The sequence below is a fragment of the Branchiostoma lanceolatum genome, chromosome 1 (assembly GCF_035083965.1).
Source record: "Branchiostoma lanceolatum isolate klBraLanc5 chromosome 1, klBraLanc5.hap2, whole genome shotgun sequence".
Classification (NCBI taxonomy): Eukaryota; Metazoa; Chordata; class Leptocardii; order Amphioxiformes; family Branchiostomatidae; genus Branchiostoma; species Branchiostoma lanceolatum.
This window is the reverse complement of record NC_089722.1, coordinates 5,904,114-5,926,223: the sequence shown is the minus strand read 5'-3', so window position 1 is coordinate 5,926,223 and position 22,110 is coordinate 5,904,114. Positions and strand designations below refer to the sequence as shown.

Here is a 22,110-nt window from a genome sequence, read left to right as displayed (position 1 = left end):
CAGTTTTGAGTTTCATTATTACATGTAGTCGCATTACAGCTTTTGCTTGAAGTACAGGCAGTGATAGAGGCTAGGATAAAGACCATGTCAGTAAACAGAGGGCTGTTTCTCTGCTGGAATCATATTACATGTATTTATATATTGATGACTAAAAAATGATATGCCTTTTGGACTAACTTCTTATACAAAGACTTACCTAGGATGTGAACAGTCTTGAGCACAGCTGCAAAGTGTTGTTCTGCCCTGTCCAGGTGCTGTAAAATGCAAAGTTTACACTCTGGTGAGTCATGATCCTTTTTGCATTAAGATTTTTTTCACGAATTGCATGATGTGTAGGCCTTTACACACTTGATCATTTTTGAGAGGCATGTGCATAACTGTTATATTATTCATTACTACTCACCATTTCCCTGATCTTCTTTGCATAACGGATACGATGGTCCAGAGTCTGTTTTGTCTCAGTATCCTCACATCTCATCAGGGCTTTCTCGTACATGGCAGCTGCCTTGGAGAACTGGGTTTCATCAGAGCTTTTCCTGCCTTTCTCGAGATAGAAATCTCCAAGAGATTTCAAAACCTCAAGCTCCAAGAAGATGTTGCTATTTTCTATTGCGGTCACTAACGTTTCTGTGTAAGTCTCCTCAACTGAAAGCTGGTATTCGTTGTTACTTCTGTCTAATTTGTTACAAGTCTCTGCCACCCTTAAGACATTGTTGTCAGCAGTACCCCAGTAGTCTTGTGACAACCACCGATAGTGTGGAGTGTACCCCTGCAGCAGTCGTTTGGAGAGTTTCTCCATGTAGTCGATACGATGTTCCAGTGTTTGTCCCATGTCGCGATCCTTGCAGCGCAGTAAGGCGGCAGCATACAGGGCAGCAGCCTTGTCAAACTCTCCTGAATCTTTGCCGAGCTTGCCTTTCTGAAGATGCAGGTCGCCAAGACTTTTCAGGACTTCGACCTCCATCAATGGGTCCATGCAAACAATTGCTTCTCTCAGTGCCCGCCCATAACTGACTTCCTGGTCACACTGACTCTTGAGGCACAACTCCAGGTTCTGTAACTTGTCTGCCAGGCTGGTCATATTACTATTTTAACAAAAAAAAAAACTTCAAAGAAAGAAGAGAAAAATTTGTTGATTAAGATTAAGACAGTTTTGTTACTTTGATACATTTGTGTATTTTTTAACCTTGGAGGTACAAATTAAGAATTGAAACCCTTATAATTAAAGTCATAAACTCCAAAACGGCGTGTTTTTTTTCACTAAATGATAATTTTAGGAAGTAAAGAATGCATACTACTTCACAGTATACGATGAAGTACTCACTAATTCTGTGCACACCAGAAAGCATTCAAGTACTCTCTTATCAAATTATTAAAATAAGCGATCTCAGACTATGGCTAAATACAATGTGTCTGACAAGGCCTGAAAAAAGGTGGGTTACAAACTTCGATTTTTGGGGCAACAAGAAAAACAAGAAATATCGCCTGATTCACCACAAACAGAATTGTATAAAAGTCAGCTGATTACGTATTTATTTATTGAAAAATAACACCCCTTCTGGAGTTTAAGACTCTTTTGAATGCAATTTCTATTCAAGTCAATCTAAGGACTAATCTGCTATTATTACCCATCATATAAATGTAGAGTCTCCATAGTATTTTATTAAATGAACTCGAAGGTGTTGATAAAGTAAACTTGTCTTAATACATGTATTCTGAAACCTTCTCATCATTGTAATGCCCAAATGATAGAGTGAGATCATTAATTAGCTTGAAATACTACGAAATATCTGTGCCGTTGTTAATATACCCCACCAGTCCAGAGTCCACAATACACATACAAATCTTTGCAGACTTCCATATAGTCCCTGAACTGTAACCTGTTGATGAACAGACATGTCTAAATCTCACCTGGATGTCGTAGATAATCCACAGCTGTGAACCAGTCAGTTGGAGACCTGTTTCTTCCTCCTTCTACACGGAAAAGTTCTGTTTTTTTCTGTACCACTTTCTGGGACTTTCCATGCAGTCATGGGGAAATCAGCAGTTAGTCTTGTGACCGACTCTGTAAACCATGACCATAATAGATCACCTATTTCAGTTATTACCTCATTGTTTACACCTCTGGTCACTTGGCATTGTGGCTGCAAGTTCCCATATACATTGTGTATATTTTAACTCTCTGTTGGTGCAACTGCCAATTTGAAAATATAAACAGCCACATTGTATGTGGAAAGGTTGTTACATTGTCAACATGTATTTGCATATCATGGTAGAAAGAGGCCCTGACTTCTCTACTGATTTGCGTGGAGATTATTGGAAAATTGGAATTTAGTTTTCATAATGATAAAATTTGGCTCCCAGCTCCCTTTCATGTGTGAGAATTTAAAGGTGGTGACACATTTGAATTAATTAGTACTAACAACTCTACTGACCAAGGTTTCAGTTTTAATACTGTGACAATAGTTACAGAGAGACCCTTTGTTTGAAGTGTTACACCAATGTTGACAATGTGGGAATTAATTTTACTGTGTATAAAGTGTCTGTACATTTTGTATTCATTATCTTGTTATGAAATGGGTGACATTCAGTTTGGGGATGTAAAAAATCAATTTATTTGATTCAATCAGACTTCTTGTTTCTTGTTTACTGTAATGATGGAAGATAGTGTGAATAAAAGAAAGTAATTTACAACAATATTTCAACTGCTTTCTACAAAAGTCCATGCCATTCCTGCAGAAGACTCTGGCAACTCAACTTGAAACAGACTGGGAAGTTCAACCAATACCTCTAACTTACTTACTAACATCTTGCTATGTCTTCATTTCATTTCAAAATGGGCGCATATAGCAACACTGAAACATGATTATCAATACATGTTTATTGTAAAAATAGTACAGCAATACAGATAAAGGAAAATGATTACAAGTCAGTTACAATGGCACTGTATAGCAACAAATAACAGTTACTGTAAAATAAAACTTATAATGTACCAGTACATTCAATAATCTATGACAAAGCTGATATACTAGTATTGTAATGGAACTGATTTTTCAGGCATAGCATCTGATCTCTTTGCAAATGATGTATAGCTGAAGAGATTACCCTTTAGTAAAGATAATAAATCACCTTGGTTCTGATAACTCCAGGTTCATCTGTTCCTCAAGCTCAAAATAGAAATTGGCTTTTGAGTAATCACCGAGGTCTCTCCAGGTAGTGCACAGATTGTTGAATACATCTGCAATGTCGGGATGAGCAGTGTTCTCACCATAGATAGACTGCATCATCTGTAGTGACTTTTCAAAACAGCTGACGGACATTCTGTGATCACCTAGGTTGCTCCAGGCGACACCCAGGTTAATAAGTGTATTGGAAATACCAGGATGTGCTTTGTCCACACCATAAATACTCTGCTCCATCTGTAGTGACTGTTCATAATAGCTGATTGCCTTTCTGTCATCACCAAGATCACTCCAGGCCATACCCAAATTATTTAGTGAAGAGGCAGTGTTAGGGTGTGCAGTGTCCTTACCATAGATACTCTGTCTCATCTGTAGTGACTGTTCAAAGTAACTGACCGCCTTTCTGTGATGCCCAAGGTCACTCCAGGTGACACCTGTCCTAAGTCATTAAGTGAGAAGGCAATGTCAGGATGTACAGTGTCCACGCCATAGATACTCTGCCTCATCTGTAGTGACTGTTCATGATAACTGATAGCCTTTCTGTATCCACCAAGGATGCTCCAGGCACCACCCAAGTTGTTAATAGAGTCAGCTATGTCAGGATGTGCAGAGTCTTCACCATAGATAATACGCTTCATCTGTAGTGACTGTTCATGATAGCTGATCGCCTTTCTGTAATCTCCAAGGTTTCTCCAGGTCATACCCAAGTTATTAAGTGAGGAGGCAATGTCAGGATGTGCAGTGTCCTCACCATAGATACTCCACTTCATCTTCAGTGATCGTTCATAAAAGCTGATCGCCTTTCTGTAATCACCAACATTACTCCAGTCACTACCCAAGTTGTGAAGTGATTCAGCAATTTCAGGGTGTGCAGTGTCCTTTCCATAGAGACTCCACCTCATTTGTAGTGACTGTTCATAATAGTTGACAGCATTTCTGTGGTCACCAAGGTTCATCATGCCATTACCCAAGTTGTAAAGTAAGCCAGCTATGTTAGGATCTGCAGTGTCCACACCATATATACTTTGCTCCATTTGTAGTGACTGTTCATGATAACCGATCGCCTTTCTGTAATCACCGAGGTTGCTCCAGTCGTTACCCAAGCAGTGGAGTGAGTTGGCAATGTCAGGATGTGCAGTGTCCTTACCGTAGATACTCCAATTCATCTGTAGTGACTGTTCATGATAGCTGATGGCCTTCCTGTAATCACCGAGGTCACTCCAGGCATTACCCAAGTTGCAAAGCGAGGAAGCTATGTCAGGATGTGCAGTGTCCTCGCCATATTGTGATAGATTCTTCAAAACTGTTTGCTCTGTGAATGTCTTGGAATGTTGGTATTCACACAAACTTCTGTATATCTCTGCTTTTAGTTTAAAAGAATTGTCAAAGAATATTGACGACTCTTTCTGTGGCTGGCTGACACTACGCTGTGAAATAAATTTCTTTAATGGCCTTGCTGTGTAATAGTATCTCATGAGCTGCTGTCTATTAGAGAAGTAAAACACTTTCTTCAATTTCTCCCCAGTGTCTGTATCTGTCGACATTGATGATAAAGCGGACATGTTTTCCACTTGACCACCATTGCTCATGTATGTGCGTAGCCTCAGTTCTGCTGAGATACTGACCATCACCATCAAATGATGTGCATTCTCATTACTGACGACTCCACCAATTTCCAGCTTCTTAGTAGTCTCCCAGATTGTGGTTGGTTGTATGTTATGAAGTAGGGCCAAACAGGACACTGCAAAGCTTGAAAATCGATACATTTCTTTCTTTACATTCAACAGACTAGCAGTTAGATGTTTGATTTTAAACATTGGTGCATTTTCTCTTAGATCAGTGTTTGCCATCATCAAAGGAATTGTCCCATCATTTTCTTTAAGTTGCTGAGTATAAAGAGACATGTACTCATCCACCAAGTTCTGTTCTCCGGTGATCAAGGACACATTTCCCAGGATACTAGCCAGATGGTAGCCTTTCTTTAGATACAATGTAAGGTCATCTTTCAGAACGTTGGTCATATTGGTTGGTGTGTGGATAAGTTCACTTGTCCCTGTGCCATTGCTACCCCTGCCTAGCGGAGTCTTGCATGCATGTGGCATGGCTCCATCAAACGAAAACCCATGTGGTGTTACAGAATCATAGTACCAGCTGTCTAGTGGGTCGTCTGAGTAGAAATCATTTAGAGACTTAATCCCCATGGCCGGGAGAATGGTTTCTCCCAGATTGATCACTTTGAGATGTAGATAATGAGTGAGGTTGCGGAAATAGTTAACATTATGCTCGGTTTCCTCCTCTACCAAAATGGCAAATTCCAGATCAGAGTACGGGGTTACTAATCCTGTGGCTTGTGAACCCAAACCTACCATAGCATAATTACAGGGAGGGGGGCCCATGACTTCAATGCATTCATCTACAAGCCTGGCTATGAACATTTTTCGTTGATGAACAATTTTCTGAAACAATGTTCTGATTGCTTCCACTCTATTCATCTCAACTTCTCTTAACTCGGGGTCGTTATCATCAAGGCTATATGGATCTATGTTTTCATCAATTCTTTTGATTTCTCCCTCTGTGTAGTCTCGATCCTTCTTCAGCATCAATTTATGTTTCTCTGCATCATTGATGTGTTCCGCTTGTTCTATATTTAGCACATGCTTAACAAATGATTGGGTTATGTTCTGAATTGCTTCCTCTATGTCCTTTCTTTGTGATCTTACCAGTGCTGCATTACAGAGTGCTGCAGCTTTGGTGAAATCACCTCCATCTTTTGACAGGATTCCCCTCTTCAGGTAAACATCGCCCAACTTGTACAGGGGATCAGCCTCTTCCTTGTGCTGACCTTTAACAGAAGATGAAGAAAGGTTGTTAATTGTAGTGACTGTCTTGTCTTCCATTCGTTTTGTTGGCAAATCTGAATGTGATGCAACTTGAGACTTGAGCAAGAGGTAGTAAATCGTAGTTTCGAATAACACTATTGGTTGTGTTACAGCTTTTGTTTGAAATGCCTAGATGGTGGCTACATAGGCTGGGCATTGAGACCACGTCAGGAGTATATTCATAACTGAAACTTGAAAGAAATGTCATATCCTTTTGACGAACTTGATACAATTTCAAGACTTACCTTTGACATGAACGGACTTGAGCGCAGCTGCAAAGTGTTGTTCTGCCTTGTCCAGATCCCCTGTCTGTAGAGCCCTGCAGCCCTCATGCAGGTGGTCTTTATATATACTGCATTAGAAGGTCATGATATGATAAATGGGAATCTGTTTGAAAATATAATTTCCATATAAAAATCATATGAATATTGGTCCTACCTCTGAATCAGAAACAATAGATGAAGATAATAAAATGATTGCAACAAAACTAAAAATGGAAATGAAGTTTCAATGTTTCAGATTTCAAAATTTGTGAACCGCCTATATGTTAGTATTGTGAGTTACAATTAGTGTTTATTTGACAATTATTTTGTAATTAATGCAAGTAACCCACAAACCTGACATCATCTTCCATTGTTGTTGAATTGGTGTTTGCATCTTCACCCTCTCCTATATCCTCACTGTAAAGAAGTATTACGTTGTCATTACACAAATCTTAGCTTTAAAGAATGCTTGTAGTCATCCGATATGTAAAGGATAGGTGTGACAGGTAGTTTAAAGGTGCCCTAAGCGATTTCAGGGGGTAAAACTTGAAATAATCTGGGGAAAACAAGTCTGTTTGGTGAAGTTGAAATTGACATTTACTTCCCCATATTAGCACATCTGCATCATTATTTCATACTTTGGGCGTTTAAAAATAGCACGGAAGCAAGCCACAAAAGGAGTATTCTATTTATTGGGTCCCCCCAAAAATCAGCCCAGAATCCAGCTGTAACCGTTTTCTGTCGACAATTTTCGGTAACTTCCGGCCGCGTGACGTCACAATGCCCAAGCACATTGAGCCATGACCATGTGATTATTTCTTCTGAAGCGTTTGGGACTTATCGGTCAGAATCGTGCATGTTCTGAAAATTTGAAATGATAGCTGGCCTCCAAGGGCTCAGATTTTCAATGAGTTCCCACCACACAACGACATTGCATTTTTGCTCCATGATGGTCGATATGCGATGGGATACTGTTATCTTAACTTACTATGGATAGAAATCAGAAAAAGATTGATTTTGAATACCTGTATGTGACTTTCAGTGCCCCAATATTGCTTAGGGCACCTTTAATGTAATATGGCCAGCTGCTGCGATTGCACATGTGACTATAATAGTCCACAACATGGCACACCAGTAGAATTACAGATTGTTTAAAATCTTAATCTACAACTGAAAAACACATCACTTTCAATATGCAAGGAAGTTGCCGAAATAAAGTCTTAGATGTCCCCTCGCCAAATGATTAATTTTTGACGAGAGCTTCGATCGAAATCTGCAATCTTTAAATGAAATCCTCCCCAGATTGACCTGTATCCAATCAAGTTTTTTGTGTTTTTGGATATTTTTGGCCAGCTGATCGGAAATATCAGAAACTGTATCCCCACCTTGGTATGTCTGGCTGTCCCGCTGGTAGTCTTCTTCCCCTTGGGTCATCTGATGTTGAGTACTGCAAAATAATTATTTTGATTTGGTAATTGTCAGCATTTGTATGCGCAGCACTCTCTATACTGTTGCAGAGAGGCCCTTTGCATCATTTCATTTCATTTCATTTATTTTTATATATGCTGCATTAGAAGGTCATGATGTGATAAATGGGAATCTGTTTGAAAATATAATTTCCATATAAAAATCATATATATATTGGTCCTACCTCTGAATCAGAAACTGTAGTGTGCTATACTTTTATATATCCTACAACAATATACATTCACCCTCTGGTACACATGTAAGTCATGCTCTTTCTTGCACTGATTTTACAATAGTTGCATGACTGTATTTCTTTAGTTTTACACACTTGATCATATGTGCGAGGCATATGCATAACAGCTATACTCAGTCTACTATTATATATATAAATTAAGGGGGAAGAAGTTGACTCTAAGATTAGCTTAGTTTATCACTTGTGTATGTTTAAACTATTGTATATATTTCACTGTATATGTCACTTACATGTTGATTGGATTTATGTTAGATGACCTGTACCTAGCCCCTTGGGCAATGTACAATAAAGGTATTCATTCTGTTCATTGAAACTTCTCACCATTTTCACTGCTTCAGCTTTAATCTTCTCTGCATAACATATCCGATGGTGCAGAGTCTGTTTTGTCTCAGGATCCTCACATCTCGTCAGGGCTCTCTCGTACATGGCAGCTCCCATGATGAATTGGAATGCATCTGAAGTTTTCTTGCCTTTCTCAAGATAGAAATCTCCAAGAGATTTCAAAACCTCAACTTCCAAGAACATGTCGCTATTTTCTATTGCGGTCACTAATGCTTTTGTGTAAGCCTCCTCAACAGAATCCTGGGATTTGTTGTTACTTCTGTCTAATTTGTTACAAGTTTCTGCTACCCTTAAGACATTGCTGCTTGCAGTACCCCAGTAGTCCGATGACAACCACCGAAAGTGTGGAGTGTACCCCTGCAGCAGTTGTCTGGAGAGTTTCTCCATGTAGTCAATGCGATGTTCCAGTGTTTGTCCCATGTCTGGATCTTTGCAGCACAGCAGGGCAGCAGCATACAGGGCAGCAGCCTTGTCAAACTCTCCTGAATCTTTGCTGAGCTTGCCTCTCTGAAGATGCAGGTCGCCAAGACTTTTTAGAACTTCTACCTCAATGAAGAAATCCATGCAGACAATGGCTTTTCTCAGTGCCCGCCCATAACTGACTTTTTGGTCACACTGATTCCTGAGGGACAACTCCAGGTTCTGTAACCTGTCTGCCAGGCTGGTCATATTGATATCAGACATATAACTATGCTAAGTCCAAACCAACCTTTAAAGAAAGGAGAGAACAATTTGTTTATTAAGGCAATATTTTGTTACTTTGAGACATTTGAATGTGATCTTGGAGGTACAGTCCTTTACAGCAATTTCTATTCAAATGAATCTTTCAAATGAATCTTAGAACTTTTTATACCATTGCCATTGTATGCAATGTGCATGTAATAGTCTCTGTAGTACAAGTAAACAATATTTTGTTACATGAATTTCTCAATTTCAATGTTGTAACCCCCATGTGACCCCATCGGGGCAAAGTAGGGGGGGGGAAGGTGCTTAGTCAACAAGTCTGGATGTAATGAAACCTTCTCCTATGTGAATGCATGCATTGACAACAAGCATTACTAATCCTATAAGCATTGCCTGCCATACCCACATGAGAGAGTGATACCATTAATCAGCTTGAAATACTACAAAATACCTGCGCCCTTGTTGACCTACCTCCACAGTCCAGAGTCCACAATACACACGATTGTAATACACACGTCTTTGTAGACGTCCACAGCACCTGTAACCTGCCAGGATAGGCAAACATTTGACTATCTAAATCTCACCTGGATGTCTGAGACTCCACAGCTGTGAACTGCCTGGACAGACACTTGCTTCTTTCTCCCTCTACACGCAAAAGTTCTGGGTTTTTCCTCTACCCTTTCCTGTACCACTCCCGGGACTTCCCATGTAGTCATGCCTAAGTAAACAGTGAACCATGTCGTGGTATGATAGGTCTCCTATTACCTCATGTTTACACTTCCGGTCACTGTGCAAGGTGAACACTCTAGTGCCAAGTAGGCCATTGCACTGGTCTTCTATCAATTATGCAAATGATTCAATGTTCTGATTAATATTATCAAATTAGGTTAGATTTACACATACATTGTATTGACCATGTGTGTTATTCCATATTTAGATGTGGCTGCTGAAGTCTGAGACCAGACTGATGACCATCTCCACACGCGGTGCTGTCTCCTCTCACAATGTGCTGAAGATCCTGTACCTGCCACTCCCCAGGAACGGTGTCAACAAGTAAGATACTTTACTGATGGAAAATGAGATGCATTTTTGTATAACATAATTATGCAAATGATAAGTTCAATGTTCTGAATATTGCATGTAAATTGTTTTGACTGTGTTTGTTATTCCATGTACAGATGTAAATGAAGTTATTCTGAAGAAAAGATGAACTTAAGTTCCTAACACTAAAATTTTGAAATGTACATTCTTTGTCAAGGAACGAGCAATCCACTGCTTCTGTGACGTCACGTTGTGCAGATAGAACTCATGGCTCGGTGAGCAGTGGATCATAAAGAATGTCTAGACATTAGAAACTCCTCCAATAATTGAAAAATCTGATTGTCATCCCATACTACTACACCATATTTTATGAGATAGACTAATTAGCCTAATAGAATGTTATCTATGTACCAGTGAATGCCATACTTTGTACCTTGTACAATTGTGCAATAAAGTTATTATATTATATGTTGCATAGTGTGCTGTCACAGGGAAGTAGTGGCTTGCTCATTCTTTGACAAAGACTGGAGTGAAACAGTCAAAAACTAATATTGTATGGAAATCAGTTAAACTTTGCTTTAGAATGATTTCTTCCAATGTCAATGACGTTCAAGCTAACATATTCTGAATTTTGCTCCTTAATATCATGTTACTGTATGTCCTATAAAATCTTACATTGACTGTTATTTAATCTTCATCCTCATCCTCATTATTTCAGTCATAGAAAGATGTCTGTTACACTTACAGATGCCAGCATCTTTCCAAATCCGAAATGAACAATGCTATAATTGTAGTCTTTCTATGATGTATTCTGATTTTGTATTTCCTATGATTAAGGTTGTTATTGGAGAGTTGGAAAAAGGACGAGAATGTCGGCCTGCTTTCCTATCCCAGAGACACCTGTCTGCGCCTGGTGTCTCACCTGGTGAGCCACACCCACAGCTTACCTCCGTCGTTACGCAGCATGAACAACTTCATGGTAAGGGTCGTTCTCTTATAGCCTGAGTACCATCCTTCGGAGTGACCGCTGGCTAAAAAAAGGTCGCTTGCTAACCACAGATTAGTTAGCAAGCAATTTTTTTTTAGCACAGAGGCCACTACGGAGGATGGTACTCAGGCTAGTTCTCTTAATGACTCAATCAGAAATCAATCGCTAACATGTTCAGTAAAGTAATTATGGAGTTTTAACAAGTTCCAAACCGTGTACTACATGAATCAAAACAAACTAACAGCAAATATTCTGAGAGAGTGAGAGTAGTATGTGAGTACATGCATAGGTCCCAGCATCTTTATTCCAGCAAAATATATATTATACCTTAGATGCATGATGCAGAATATGTTGTTTAACCCACACAGGCTATTTTTCTGTGGCACCAAAAATCAGGGGACCTTATGCAGCTTGTTTTTGCACTGTTCACAAATGCCAGATATTCAAAATAATGTACATCTGCTAGAAGTGATAATGAATGTCAATCACATAGAGATTTTGTTTGCTGTTGGTATATTCATTGTTTCATAAGATTTAAGAAATCTACTCACTAATTTTCTTTTATCTTGCAGGTTGGGTTTTTAAAACTGAAGAATGTTCCTGTCTCTATAACAACATAGCAACAAAATGTAGCTCTGAGAAATAGATTTTGATTTCATCCAACTTGTTACATCAAACTTGTATTGCATAAAGCATACTTAGAAATAAATAAAATTTATATTACATCTACAGTTCTTTGTATCATATTCATTCCTGTACATATATACGCATACATGAAGTTCAAATTCATATTATGGAGGACGGATGCTTTGAATAACTACACTCATCACACAAAAATTCAGAAACTTAGTTTGATCAATCATATTGCTGTTATTACTTTATCAATTGTATTGTTTTACGTATTACTGGATTACTGATTTATTTCCGTTTACAATGATGTCCCGTTTGCTATGGTTGTGTATTCATGGATTTAAGTCTTCTTCCCAATGTCTTTGTGGTTGTGATACTTGAAGTTTTCTTCAGTGTAAAATTCTGAAGGTGATATAAACCGCTGGTTTGGACTTGCACGCTGCATGCTCATATTGCTTGTTACATGTCTATGTAGTTATGGTACAGTTATGCTGGCAACGCTCTTTTTTTTTAAAGCTCTAGTGACAAGTTTTAGTAAGAGAATCGCTGACAATAAGCTGATTCATGGTCTGAACTGTGCATGAACAGTGTGATGCATTGTGGGTAATATGTGAAAGCTGAAGGCCCCTGGGACATAAGCAACACATTTCTGGAGTCTGGACATTGCATCAAGCAGAGTCTAGACAAGAACTGTTTACAAGTTGGAGACCTTCACCTTTGACCTCACATGCACATGCGAAGTTCAAACCTTGAACTGCCATATACTGTACATGACATCACCCTGATATATAGGGATCGTACAGAACAATGAATATTGAATTTTGTGTCACTTGAATGATTAAGCTTCAACTGGTCAGTGTTCATCCTATTTTATGTGAAGATGGCCCAGACTTGTAATTGGTTTAAATGTCTGGTCAAGCAATCTTGTTAGAGACCTGTTCAACCAGGTTTTCCAGGGAAACTGTGGCACTTAAAGTACCACCAGTCGGGTTTTGTTGTCCACACGTCCATCATGTTCTTGCATTTGCGACTTTCCCACCAACTTGCCTCATTTCCCCCATTTTCTCTAGTTCTTTTTCCAGTCTGTCCGCCTTTTCTAACTCGTCCATACATTTCCTGCACTCTTCCCACCTTCTCCTCGCCTGATCGTACACCTCCTTCTTTCTGTTGTAAATCTTAATAGCTCTGTTCATCTGTTCCTGAATCTTAGCCAAGTTCTCGTGAGCATCGATGAACTCAAAGTCGGTTTTGTACTGTTTGGTCTGCTTCTCCAGTGCAAGCGAGTTTTCTTTCAGTTTATCGTACTTTTGTTTAACCTCTGTCATCTGTGAAGCAATCTGGTCACAGATGCGTTTCTCTCGGCACATTTTCCGCAAAACCCCGTCTCTTTCCGCCTTACTGATTTCGTCTTCCTTTTCTGTCCGCGCTGACCGAATGTTGGGTAGACTCTGGCGCTCCGGTCTTGGTCCGTCTCTGCTCGAAGGGTTACTCTTTGTTATTGAAGCGTTGTTGAGCAGCTGGATCTTCTTGGCGTTCAGGTTTACCAGTACGTCCGGTAAGCTGTTTGTCGTTTGGGACCTTTTCTGTCGACCCTCATGCTCTAAGAGGAATTCTTCGTACTCATCTTCAACTAACTTCTGCTGCGGTAGCGCTATGCTAGAAGAACGGGAACGGGAGAGCTCTTCGATGAATTCCTCGTATTCATCTTCGACGTATTTCTCCCGCATTTTACCGGAGGTTTTACGAACGCTGCCGCTAGAGAGCGGGCTGTGACTACTGTGGGCAGGCCGCACTAACTCGCGGCGACGGCCGGAAGATATCCGCGGGTCTCTTTGGTCAATGTCCCTGGTGATGTAATGAAAAAAAAATTGTATCAGCAACAAATGAATACATATTGTGAGTTGACATTGGCCATGAGAATAATAAAGGTGAGATTCTGTAAAAAATTAATTAATGATAGTGCAAGTCGTGTACATATCAGCTGATACGAAAAGGCATTGAAGCTTCGCAAGTACATTTATTAAGATTCAGACGACATTTAAAAAAAAACTTACTATGATATTATACTTAATTCGTATAACAAGAATAGTATCTAGCTTACCTTGACAACCTATTTACTGGTTCGGCTTCGCGTTTCAACAAATGGCCCTCGTACGGGCTCCCTCTGGCGACTCGCTGCTCCTCTGCACTCCCCGCCTTGAACGCCGTTTTCCACCGCCTGGCCAGTCGGAGACACTCGAACGTCTTCTCGTGAATGTCCGGAATCAATCGTAGTACTACGTCGTACTCTTCGGAATACGTCATCACAACCTGAAAAAGATTTTGAAAACAACGTAATATCATGCAATCCACCGACGGTAAAGTTGTAAAAATGAAAACCGTGAAAGAACTGAAGAACTCTAAATCCTTTTATTCATACTACAACATGAACATATTGGACAACCATATGGATATCTATGATAAGACCAACTACACTCACCAACAGTTAAGAATACGTTGTACTTCTGCCATTTAATACAATGCAAGTCGACGTCGTGCGACATAAAACGGATGTTTTTAATGTAAACCGAATGTCAACCGATCATTTTCTAGAATAATTAACGTTACGACTAGGTACGGATCTCGGTACGAATATCCACGACTTTCACATTGTTTTAGTAGATAAAGTGGTTATGCGAAAGTCGTCATGCTATAGCGTACCTCGTCCACGATCTCCTGACTTGCCCGGGTGAGCAGGGCTGTGTTGACGGGGCCAGGCCGCAGGAGCTGCCGCCAAGCCAGGATGGTCTGCTCCAGGGCGTGTCGGACCTGGTGGAACGGCAGGCAGGTATGGGTATGGGTAACGTAACGTAAACATCGCACGCACAACTGTCAATTAAGGGGTATCATGTTTCCCACCACATAGACTGTTGTTGAAAAGTGTCTATCTCTTAAACTCTGTAAATGAATGTTCTTTTTCATTAGACCTTGCTTTTAAACCGTATCAAAGTTTGTTTCAGTCTGTTTCTAGTTGTTATTTACCGCGCAAATGTACATTTAAGCAAATGCCTTACACCATTGTAATCGACAGTCTGACATACTCAATAGTCTGGCTTTATGCATAGATTGATAGGATTAGAATGTCCTCAATTCTCATAACTTCGAAGTGTTGGCCATCATAGGGCCTGACCTAAAAGTGGGAGAGCTGCTAGGAGTAGACTGTTTACGACTAGACGGTTGTCTCACCTGTTGAAGATGTGTGTTCCCGCCGTCTTGTGCCCAGAAGAAGTCCCTCAGAGGGAGGAAGATGCCGGTGCGAAAGTCTCCCAGCAGCGTGTCGAAGATGAAGAGAAGGTACTGGAACTTCTGTAGCGAACCGTTGTCGGCTTGGCGGCGATCTGAGGTAAAACAAAATCACAATATTCAATAAATAAATATGTATTGACAACTTGAATGCTTACAAGCATTCTGTGTAATCTCTTGTATCATATAGACTTTGTTGATGATAAAATACACTTCGAAGTCTTCAAAATATAAAAAATGATTTAGAATTCCTGAATTTTCATCTGGCTGTATGGCCTTCTTCAGTATTACTGACGTCACTGCGTATGCCACGTGACTTTACCGTACTGTTCCCACGCTGGATCATTTATTCTGATGAAGGCTATTGCGCAGGCCAAAGTCTGGGAAAACTACATTGTCAAAGTTTTTGATTGAAGTTATAAGTGATTATGTTTTTTCAAGACAAAAGATAAGCTTTCATGCTGATTTCATGACATTTTAACTCACGTTCTGTCGCCTGTTCCTGATCCCACGTGACCAGCTCCTGGACCTGCTGACGTGACGTCACGTGACCGAACAGCCTGCCGTGCGCACGGTTCCACCTGGTCACGACGTCATCAAGTCTGTCCGCGAAATCCTCCAGGTACCCGGATGGAACCAGACCCCGGATCTCTGACTCAAAATGGCCGCAGCTTTTGTTCAGCCAATGTTCCCGCTCCTGGGGGGTCGACTCCACCCATTCCTCTCGCTGTGAAATGCAAATAAGGTGTCATGAATATGCAAATGATACATAGCAGGTATGCGCACTGGAATTTGCCGGAGCCTCAAACTCTAGATATTTTATTTTGGTAGTCGTCCGAAAGAACATTGATATTTGTATAGACAGCTGTTACTATTTATTTTGACAATTTATTTTGGCATCATTTTTTTTCTGGCTTGCTCAATGCATATGGTCACCACGTAACCAGACCCGAAGGCCACTTCGAGGTTGAATTGGGCTGGAATCGCATCTCTTCAACCGATGAAGTCAAAGATTCAATGCTCGAAAGTGAGTACTAACTGGCCCAGAAGGAGGAGCAGGGGTTACGAAGGCTGTCGGGAACATTCGCCAACCCATTTGTTGTAAACGGCCCATTGCCTTAAACGTCCAAAAAAAGCCTGGGTAAAAAAAAGACGTTTCGGCTCATTTGGGCTACATACCACATACATCTTCTCCCAACCTTTGCGTTCTGTACACAGAAAACATGACGGCGCAACAACGGTCCGTAATTCCGGGTCCGCTACTGCGTGACCGTGTGCGACAAGTCCCGTTCGCGCTCCGTCGGCCAGTCTCCAGGTAACGTTGATCACCTGTCCACGGCGGCCGCCCGAACTGAAAACCTCTGGCACGCCTGCTTACATACCGTTACCGCGTGGCAGTGATGGATACCGAGCAGCATTCAAATCGCCGTTCTATCTTTTTGGACAAGAACGATTGGATTTTTCTTTTGTTTGGCACATTCAAGGCCATTGGTGCCTGTTACTAACCATACATCCAAACTTTCGCCTTGATAGCTTTATACGTTTTTCTTCCTATAGAATGGTATTGCCTCACTGTACAATAACGAAGCGACCATATTTGTCGACGACCGCCCTACGATTTGTCGTAGGGTTTTCAAGCAGACTGTGACAGAACCAACCGCTGTCGACTTTTCGGTGACAAGACACTGGCTAGATTCTGTATACGACACAGAAGTCTATTGATACAACAAAAGTACAGCGACTTTCGTAAGTCTACTAACAGTCAAGTGGATACAAATGAATTAACCTATACAGAAGGGTGTATATGAATAGATATGAGTAAATCAACATGTTGAGTCCAACGTATCATTTACACAATTGGTTCTTAGGTCTAGACATTCTTTGATATATTGACCTATTTGTATACAGTAAGGGTTATCTCCCCTAGAATATAGGCTCTAGCTTTGACTATTCACTACTGACTAGTGGTGGCACTAGCGCCTATCTACCCTTCGGTAATAAGATAGTGCATTTAAAACAGTTGGTGGTTGTATTCACCGGTATGGATTCTTGTTACACGTTACAAAAGGCACAACGACTATAGTCTGGTGGCCTAGACAGCGGACTTTATGTAGTTGATAACTAGAGCGTAAATGTGAGATAAGTTTCAAAGATAAAGTCTATTTTTGGTGGGGATAAAGTTGCTGTTTAATCCTCAAGTTTCCAACGATTTTCGTGTAAATTTGCAAACTTTAAAAAACAAATATGCAGTCGCCTATTTAGTTTAAATCGTCTATTTGTGTACGTACTTGTTGTGAATGGGGTGATATTTTGTGTTATAGATATACCACACCGTCTTAATTAATTATTCAAAGTTATTTCGATTTAAAGTGATACGTGACGTCATAATGACGTAGAATATTCATCTAAAGAACGATTTGCGTAGGCGTTTTGAAGTGATATGGGTTGATATTTCATGTTGTAGATATACCACACCGTCTGATTCAAAGACAAAGTTAGTTCCGTTTAAAGTGGACTTACATGATTAGTGTCGTCATTGTGACGTAGACTACCATCTAAATAATGATTTCCATCAACAATTTTTTTAAGTAATATGGGTTTATATTTCATGTTGTAGATATACCACGCCATTTTATACAAATTTACACGATTCGTGTCGTCATTATGACGTAGCCTTCTCAACTAGATAAAGATTTGCGTCAACGACTTTTGAATTGATATGAAATACAACAGCTCCCTCGGCAGATTGAGTTACTTCAGCACAATTAGGGCCTACTTTATGAATAGAGTAATTTTCCACTATGCCCAAGGGCCTATCAACAAATTCAGGTTGGTTTTGTATTCTACATACCCGACAAATTGATGTCACACGTAATTGCAAGATAAAATCTACATCTGTGAATGAATCTATAATCTAAGCTCCAAACGGATAACCGAAGACAAAGGCAAAATCTTCTCAAGTTTCGAAAAGTTCTTTTCACCAAAGATTTCGCTTGTGATACTCAGGCAAGAAAAATGTTTCTTCCCCATAGCTGCGTTAAGATATATAAACAAACGCAACTTTTGGATAAACCCAGACATACAGAAGAGTCGTCGTTTTTTTTTTGCACTTAAATACGACAGAGTATACTTAGTAGTATCTGAGGTCAACTCGAAAACAATGCTGCCAATACATTCGGTAGAGAACTAATCAGAGGAGCGAAAGAGCCAGAGCGAGAATAGGATTGTCAAATCATACAGGCTGACACAGACACGAACACACACACACACACACGCACACACACACACACACACACACACGCACGCACACACACAGCGATTGTTTATTTTCGCACGAGTATCACCAAAGTCTGCTGTCCTTGCTCCACTTCTTACATTACCAAACTGCCTGAAGAGAGTTGATTCAAAGCTGACTGAACATCTGAATACCTCGAAACATCATGCGCGAAGTTCGCATCAAAAGAAGTTGTCCGAACCATGACACATTGACGCAATCCGCGGGATACGGTCATGACAACAATTTATCGTCCTTTGTGAATAGAACTCTTTCGCAAACTTAAACGTTTTGTTTGGAACTCGCTTCTGATAATAGTCCAGCACATTTTTCTATACGTCCCATTGGAAAACTGAACATAAGAAGAAGCTCTAAAAATTCCAATAGTTGCAACAAGTTGTCGCCTTTTTTTCTACGTTCGTCTTTTAGCATAAGCCAGAACTTCATTCCATTGAAACGATGATTTAGGCCAGTTACATATATTTGCTTAATTTATTTTGTTTCATAAATATTCATAGAAGCTTTGTTACAACAAAAACTACAGTGACTTTCATACGACCAACTACCATAAAGGTCCTCATTTTTTTGTATGAAAGTTGCTTATTCAGATATTCAGAATCCGAAGACTTTTTCTTAAGAATTTGTGACATACATAAGTAGATCTACTAAACAATCATTTTAGCGATGTTACAATGACAAAACAAAACAAAGATTTAAAGCTGACGATGTTTTATGTTATTGTAAGAAAACGAGCTCAATTCGGGCGTTTCTATCACAACAACTGTCAAAATAGAACATAGACAACGTCTCACAATGTCCTTTCGTAATATTCAACTCAACATTTGAATCAAGATTTCGCAACAACATACGGGATTCGAACTCAAAACCTTCATATCCAGAAGCAGGGATTCTGGCAACAGGACAACTCTCTCGTCCCATACAATTGAGACAGACAATAGACGATGTACAGGCAGCCATACTCCTTTGGCTTTGTTATCATAGATAGTGAGACCTCTCCACGCTTTGCTTCATGTGGCCCCTTTCTGAGATAACCCCATGCTGAGATAGAACTGCCTACGGACATGGGCTTCCACAACAACGATCTATCCACGTTACACACCCATACATACGAGTTCGTTAGAAGAACGTCTTTTCCAAATCTTAAAGATTGAAGGTGTACTTACGACGTAGTCTTCCATGTTGTCCGGTCCGCGGTTTCTTTAACGTACTGAAGGTGTCCCTGTCATGCCTGTGTGCGTCTCTGTGATCCACCTGTAAGGTAAACATACGTCATGCGTGCACGCAGCAGAACGCAAAGGTGTGGAGATGAAAAATGATACCTCCTTGGGGGTGTCGTTCTGCGGCCGTCACTCAACAGGAACAGGCTTGCCCGACGAGTCTGTGGGTTTAACAGGACATTTTCGGCAGCGGTCGATGTCCTCTAGAACGAATTTCATGGGATCGGCCGATGTTAGCAAATCGCCGATTTTTAGGCGAAAAATACGCTTAACTCTCTTGGCAATTTTGAAATTCGGTGACCTTGTTGCATTCAGTACATTCGGTCGATGCACGTTAGTATATCAACTAAACAATCATTTTTGGGATGTTACAATGATCGTACTATACACATGTAGGACGACCTCTTTGCACAGAAGTCTATAAAGAAGAAGTGTTTGAGAATGGAAGAAAGGGGTATGAAAATCACCTGAATACTGTAGTTCGTCTTTCTAACGAGATACGTAATGAGAGTCTTGGGAATGGGTGCGGTAAAGGCGAACAATAACCCGGCATTACCGCCGCTGCACTATGCACCGCTGCAGACGATAATGTTGCAGTGGTGGGGCATGAATTTTCAACCTTCATGGACTGAGGAAAATACAGTCAAATACCGTTTTACAACACGTATTTCAACAGTTTGGTGTCGTGGAGGATTTTGAACGTTTTGGAGTGATCATCGGAGCGGGTGTAAAGGTATAGATACTAAAAATCAAACTAGGTTTCAGACGTTTTTGGCGGGAAAAATCACTTACCGAGACTGTGAGAGACTAACGTGTTTTCACACATATGAGCATGACATAAACAGTCTGAAACTTGAGACCAGACGTACGTATTTCTTTTCATTGTGACAACAATCGGAGTAACAAATATAGAATTACACTGAACGATTTTTCAAACGTTTATCTAGACTTATGATGCATGTGTACTCATTATGATAATAATGTCAAACGACAAACCGCGTATAAAAGAATTAATGTTGTTTTTAAACGGCATTTAAGAAATCGTTTGACAGTTTTTCTAAAATGTGCATAAGATATGAAGCACGAGAAGCTTCAGAATTTCCGACAACTGCGATAAAAATTAGATTCTCTATTTTGTAACGTCTTCAAACTTGGTGGATGTAGCTTAAAATGGTTAAACAGAAATAGTATTTCTCGTAGTGGGGGTGGGGGCGCAGTGACCCAGTAAGAATAGAACACTTAAGGCGGTACTTAGATCATCATACTCAAAAGTATTAACATTCTTTCTCAGATCCAGATATAGATAAATGTTTTCCACCTGTATGGTCAGAATGAGTTTTCACGCTCCATTTCCCTCCAAACAAATGGTTTATTCCAAAATCGTCTTTCATCTATTACGATATGGAGCGTTACCACTACATATCCGGGTGGGTTGGGTCTCTTTGCAAAGGACGAAGCTATCTTTTTAAGCCAGGAATCAAACTGTTAGTGTTTGCTTACCAACTGCATACGTCAGAGGATGACAAGTGATTGACAACCCGGGGGCATGATGGGAACGCCCCCACCCCCCGCCAAGGTGTGACAAGATCTGGTCGAACGTTCAGGAATAGTGTCACAACTTTCTTCCAAATATTTTGAGCGCACATATTGTCTTAATAGAAACCACTATATGCATAGTCGTTACTAACCGCTGCTGGGCCTTTGAAAATAGTTAAAAACCGGTGAATAATTTGACATAGGACGAGAGGGGGTACTCCGGCTAAGTCCTCTGTGAAATGTAATTTTGTTCGATATATTTGTCTCAAGCAAAGTATTTGGGGACTATTTAGTAATCGGTAAAATCTGCGTAATTGGCTTATTTTTGACACATGGCCCTTGCACTTAACACACCACTCAATAGACTGGTTACCATCCTTATCATCCGACTTAGGGTCACTTTCATTTTGTATTGCCCCTTTCCACATACAGTATCCAGGGTGCTAGACGTATTGCGTAAACGTAAGATGCCTGGGTTCCGGACTACCCACATAAAAGACTTGTACAGCGTTCTACCTCCTTAAAATACAGTTCGACTGCTACTATGTAAACCCAGTGACATGTTTAACTAGAAATCAGAACCCAGACGAAGTTTTGGTGCATGTTACGACAAAGAAAGATACTAAATGAATGTAAACCTGAGACGACTACATTTGTAAGACAACGCAGCACAAAATTGCTACACAATAAATATATGTTTCCGTTTCGCGTAAGCTAGCTCCTAAGATATAGAAATAATGCAGTTGGGAGATGAAATGTTGTTTCCGTTCCTGTTACGATACTCCAGGCGATCTGCCTTCAAATTGCCACTGACAGTCAAAACAAATACAGCGGCGCTCTTACCTGTTTGGAGTTGTCTGTGAGTATGCGCAGTTGACTTATGTATGGTTGCTATGACGACGACAGTTGCCCGTTTTCTGACACAAACTTCTGAGACAGCTCAGGAAATACCAACTCTTCAACAGCAATTGGATTTGCTACATACTGGCTATATAGATCTCTCGTCACACTGAGGCATTTTATTACAGCTGCAGACGATACACATCTCCAA

General features: G+C 40.3%; 4 protein-coding genes across 6 annotated transcripts in view; 1 reads left to right on the top strand and 3 right to left on the bottom strand.

Moving 5' to 3' along the window:
- LOC136430977 (uncharacterized) overlaps positions 1-2,491 on the bottom strand; it is a 5,948-nt gene extending 3,457 nt beyond the window's left edge. Inside the window, exons 1-3 of one of the 2 annotated variants that reach the window (XM_066422132.1) lie at positions 1,912-2,491; positions 404-1,106; positions 197-254 (exon numbers count right to left, since the gene is read on the bottom strand). In XM_066422132.1, the coding sequence (XP_066278229.1) occupies positions 197-254; positions 404-1,081 (736 nt within the window). In that variant the 5' untranslated portion in view covers positions 1,082-1,106; positions 1,912-2,491. The remainder of the gene's footprint in view (positions 1-196; positions 255-403; positions 1,107-1,911) is intronic. The other variant, XM_066422142.1, reaches the window with a different exon arrangement.
- The window catches only part of LOC136431006 (E3 ubiquitin-protein ligase E3D-like), a 19,474-nt gene extending 7,644 nt beyond the window's left edge, over positions 1-11,830 (top strand). Inside the window, exons 7-9 of the mRNA XM_066422188.1 lie at positions 10,008-10,123; positions 10,949-11,090; positions 11,672-11,830. Of these exons, the coding sequence (XP_066278285.1) occupies positions 10,008-10,123; positions 10,949-11,090; positions 11,672-11,719 (306 nt within the window). The 3' untranslated portion in view covers positions 11,720-11,830. The remainder of the gene's footprint in view (positions 1-10,007; positions 10,124-10,948; positions 11,091-11,671) is intronic.
- Positions 2,525-9,800, bottom strand: LOC136430986 (uncharacterized). The gene is made up of 6 exons (XM_066422155.1): positions 9,655-9,800; positions 8,366-9,095; positions 7,710-7,771; positions 6,679-6,741; positions 6,307-6,413; positions 2,525-6,024 (listed from the first exon to the last, which is right to left on the bottom strand). Exons 2-6 carry the CDS (start codon positions 9,068-9,070, stop codon positions 3,548-3,550), a joined length of 3,414 nt encoding a protein of 1,137 aa, XP_066278252.1. The 5' UTR covers positions 9,071-9,095; positions 9,655-9,800; the 3' UTR covers positions 2,525-3,547.
- On the bottom strand, positions 11,734-22,110 carry LOC136430992 (myosin heavy chain, non-muscle-like). Of its 2 annotated transcripts, XM_066422177.1 has the most exons (7): positions 21,903-22,110; positions 19,470-19,557; positions 15,498-15,738; positions 14,955-15,106; positions 14,430-14,537; positions 13,831-14,039; positions 11,734-13,574 (listed from the first exon to the last, which is right to left on the bottom strand). In XM_066422177.1, the coding sequence occupies exons 2-7, from the start codon at positions 19,482-19,484 to the stop codon at positions 12,740-12,742; spliced, it is 1,560 nt and encodes a 519-aa protein (XP_066278274.1). In that variant the 5' UTR covers positions 19,485-19,557; positions 21,903-22,110; the 3' UTR covers positions 11,734-12,739. The 2 variants fall into 2 exon arrangements, with proteins under 2 accessions (XP_066278274.1, XP_066278265.1); XM_066422168.1 differs by lacking the exon at positions 21,903-22,110 and having other exon boundaries at positions 19,470-19,849.

Bases quoted from the DNA above. Each gene is read 5' to 3' on its own strand.
- LOC136430986 (XM_066422155.1), bottom strand. From the start codon at position 9,070: ATGTCTGATATCAATATGACCAGCCTGGCAGACAGGTTACAGAACCTG. The intron at 6,742-7,709 runs GTGGGGATACAG...ACTTCTTTACAG, and splicing joins GGACAGCCAGACATACCAAG to TGAGGATATAGGAGAGGGTG. The intron at 6,025-6,306 runs GTAAGTCTTGAA...CTTCTGTTAAAG, and splicing joins CAAGTCCGTTCATGTCAAAG to GTCAGCACAAGGAAGAGGCT.
- LOC136430992 (XM_066422177.1), bottom strand. The intron at 14,040-14,429 runs GTACGCTATAGC...AATCTTTTTCAG, and splicing joins GTCAGGAGATCGTGGACGAG to GTTGTGATGACGTATTCCGA. The intron at 13,575-13,830 runs GTAAGCTAGATA...TTACATCACCAG, and splicing joins CCAGTAAATAGGTTGTCAAG to GGACATTGACCAAAGAGACC.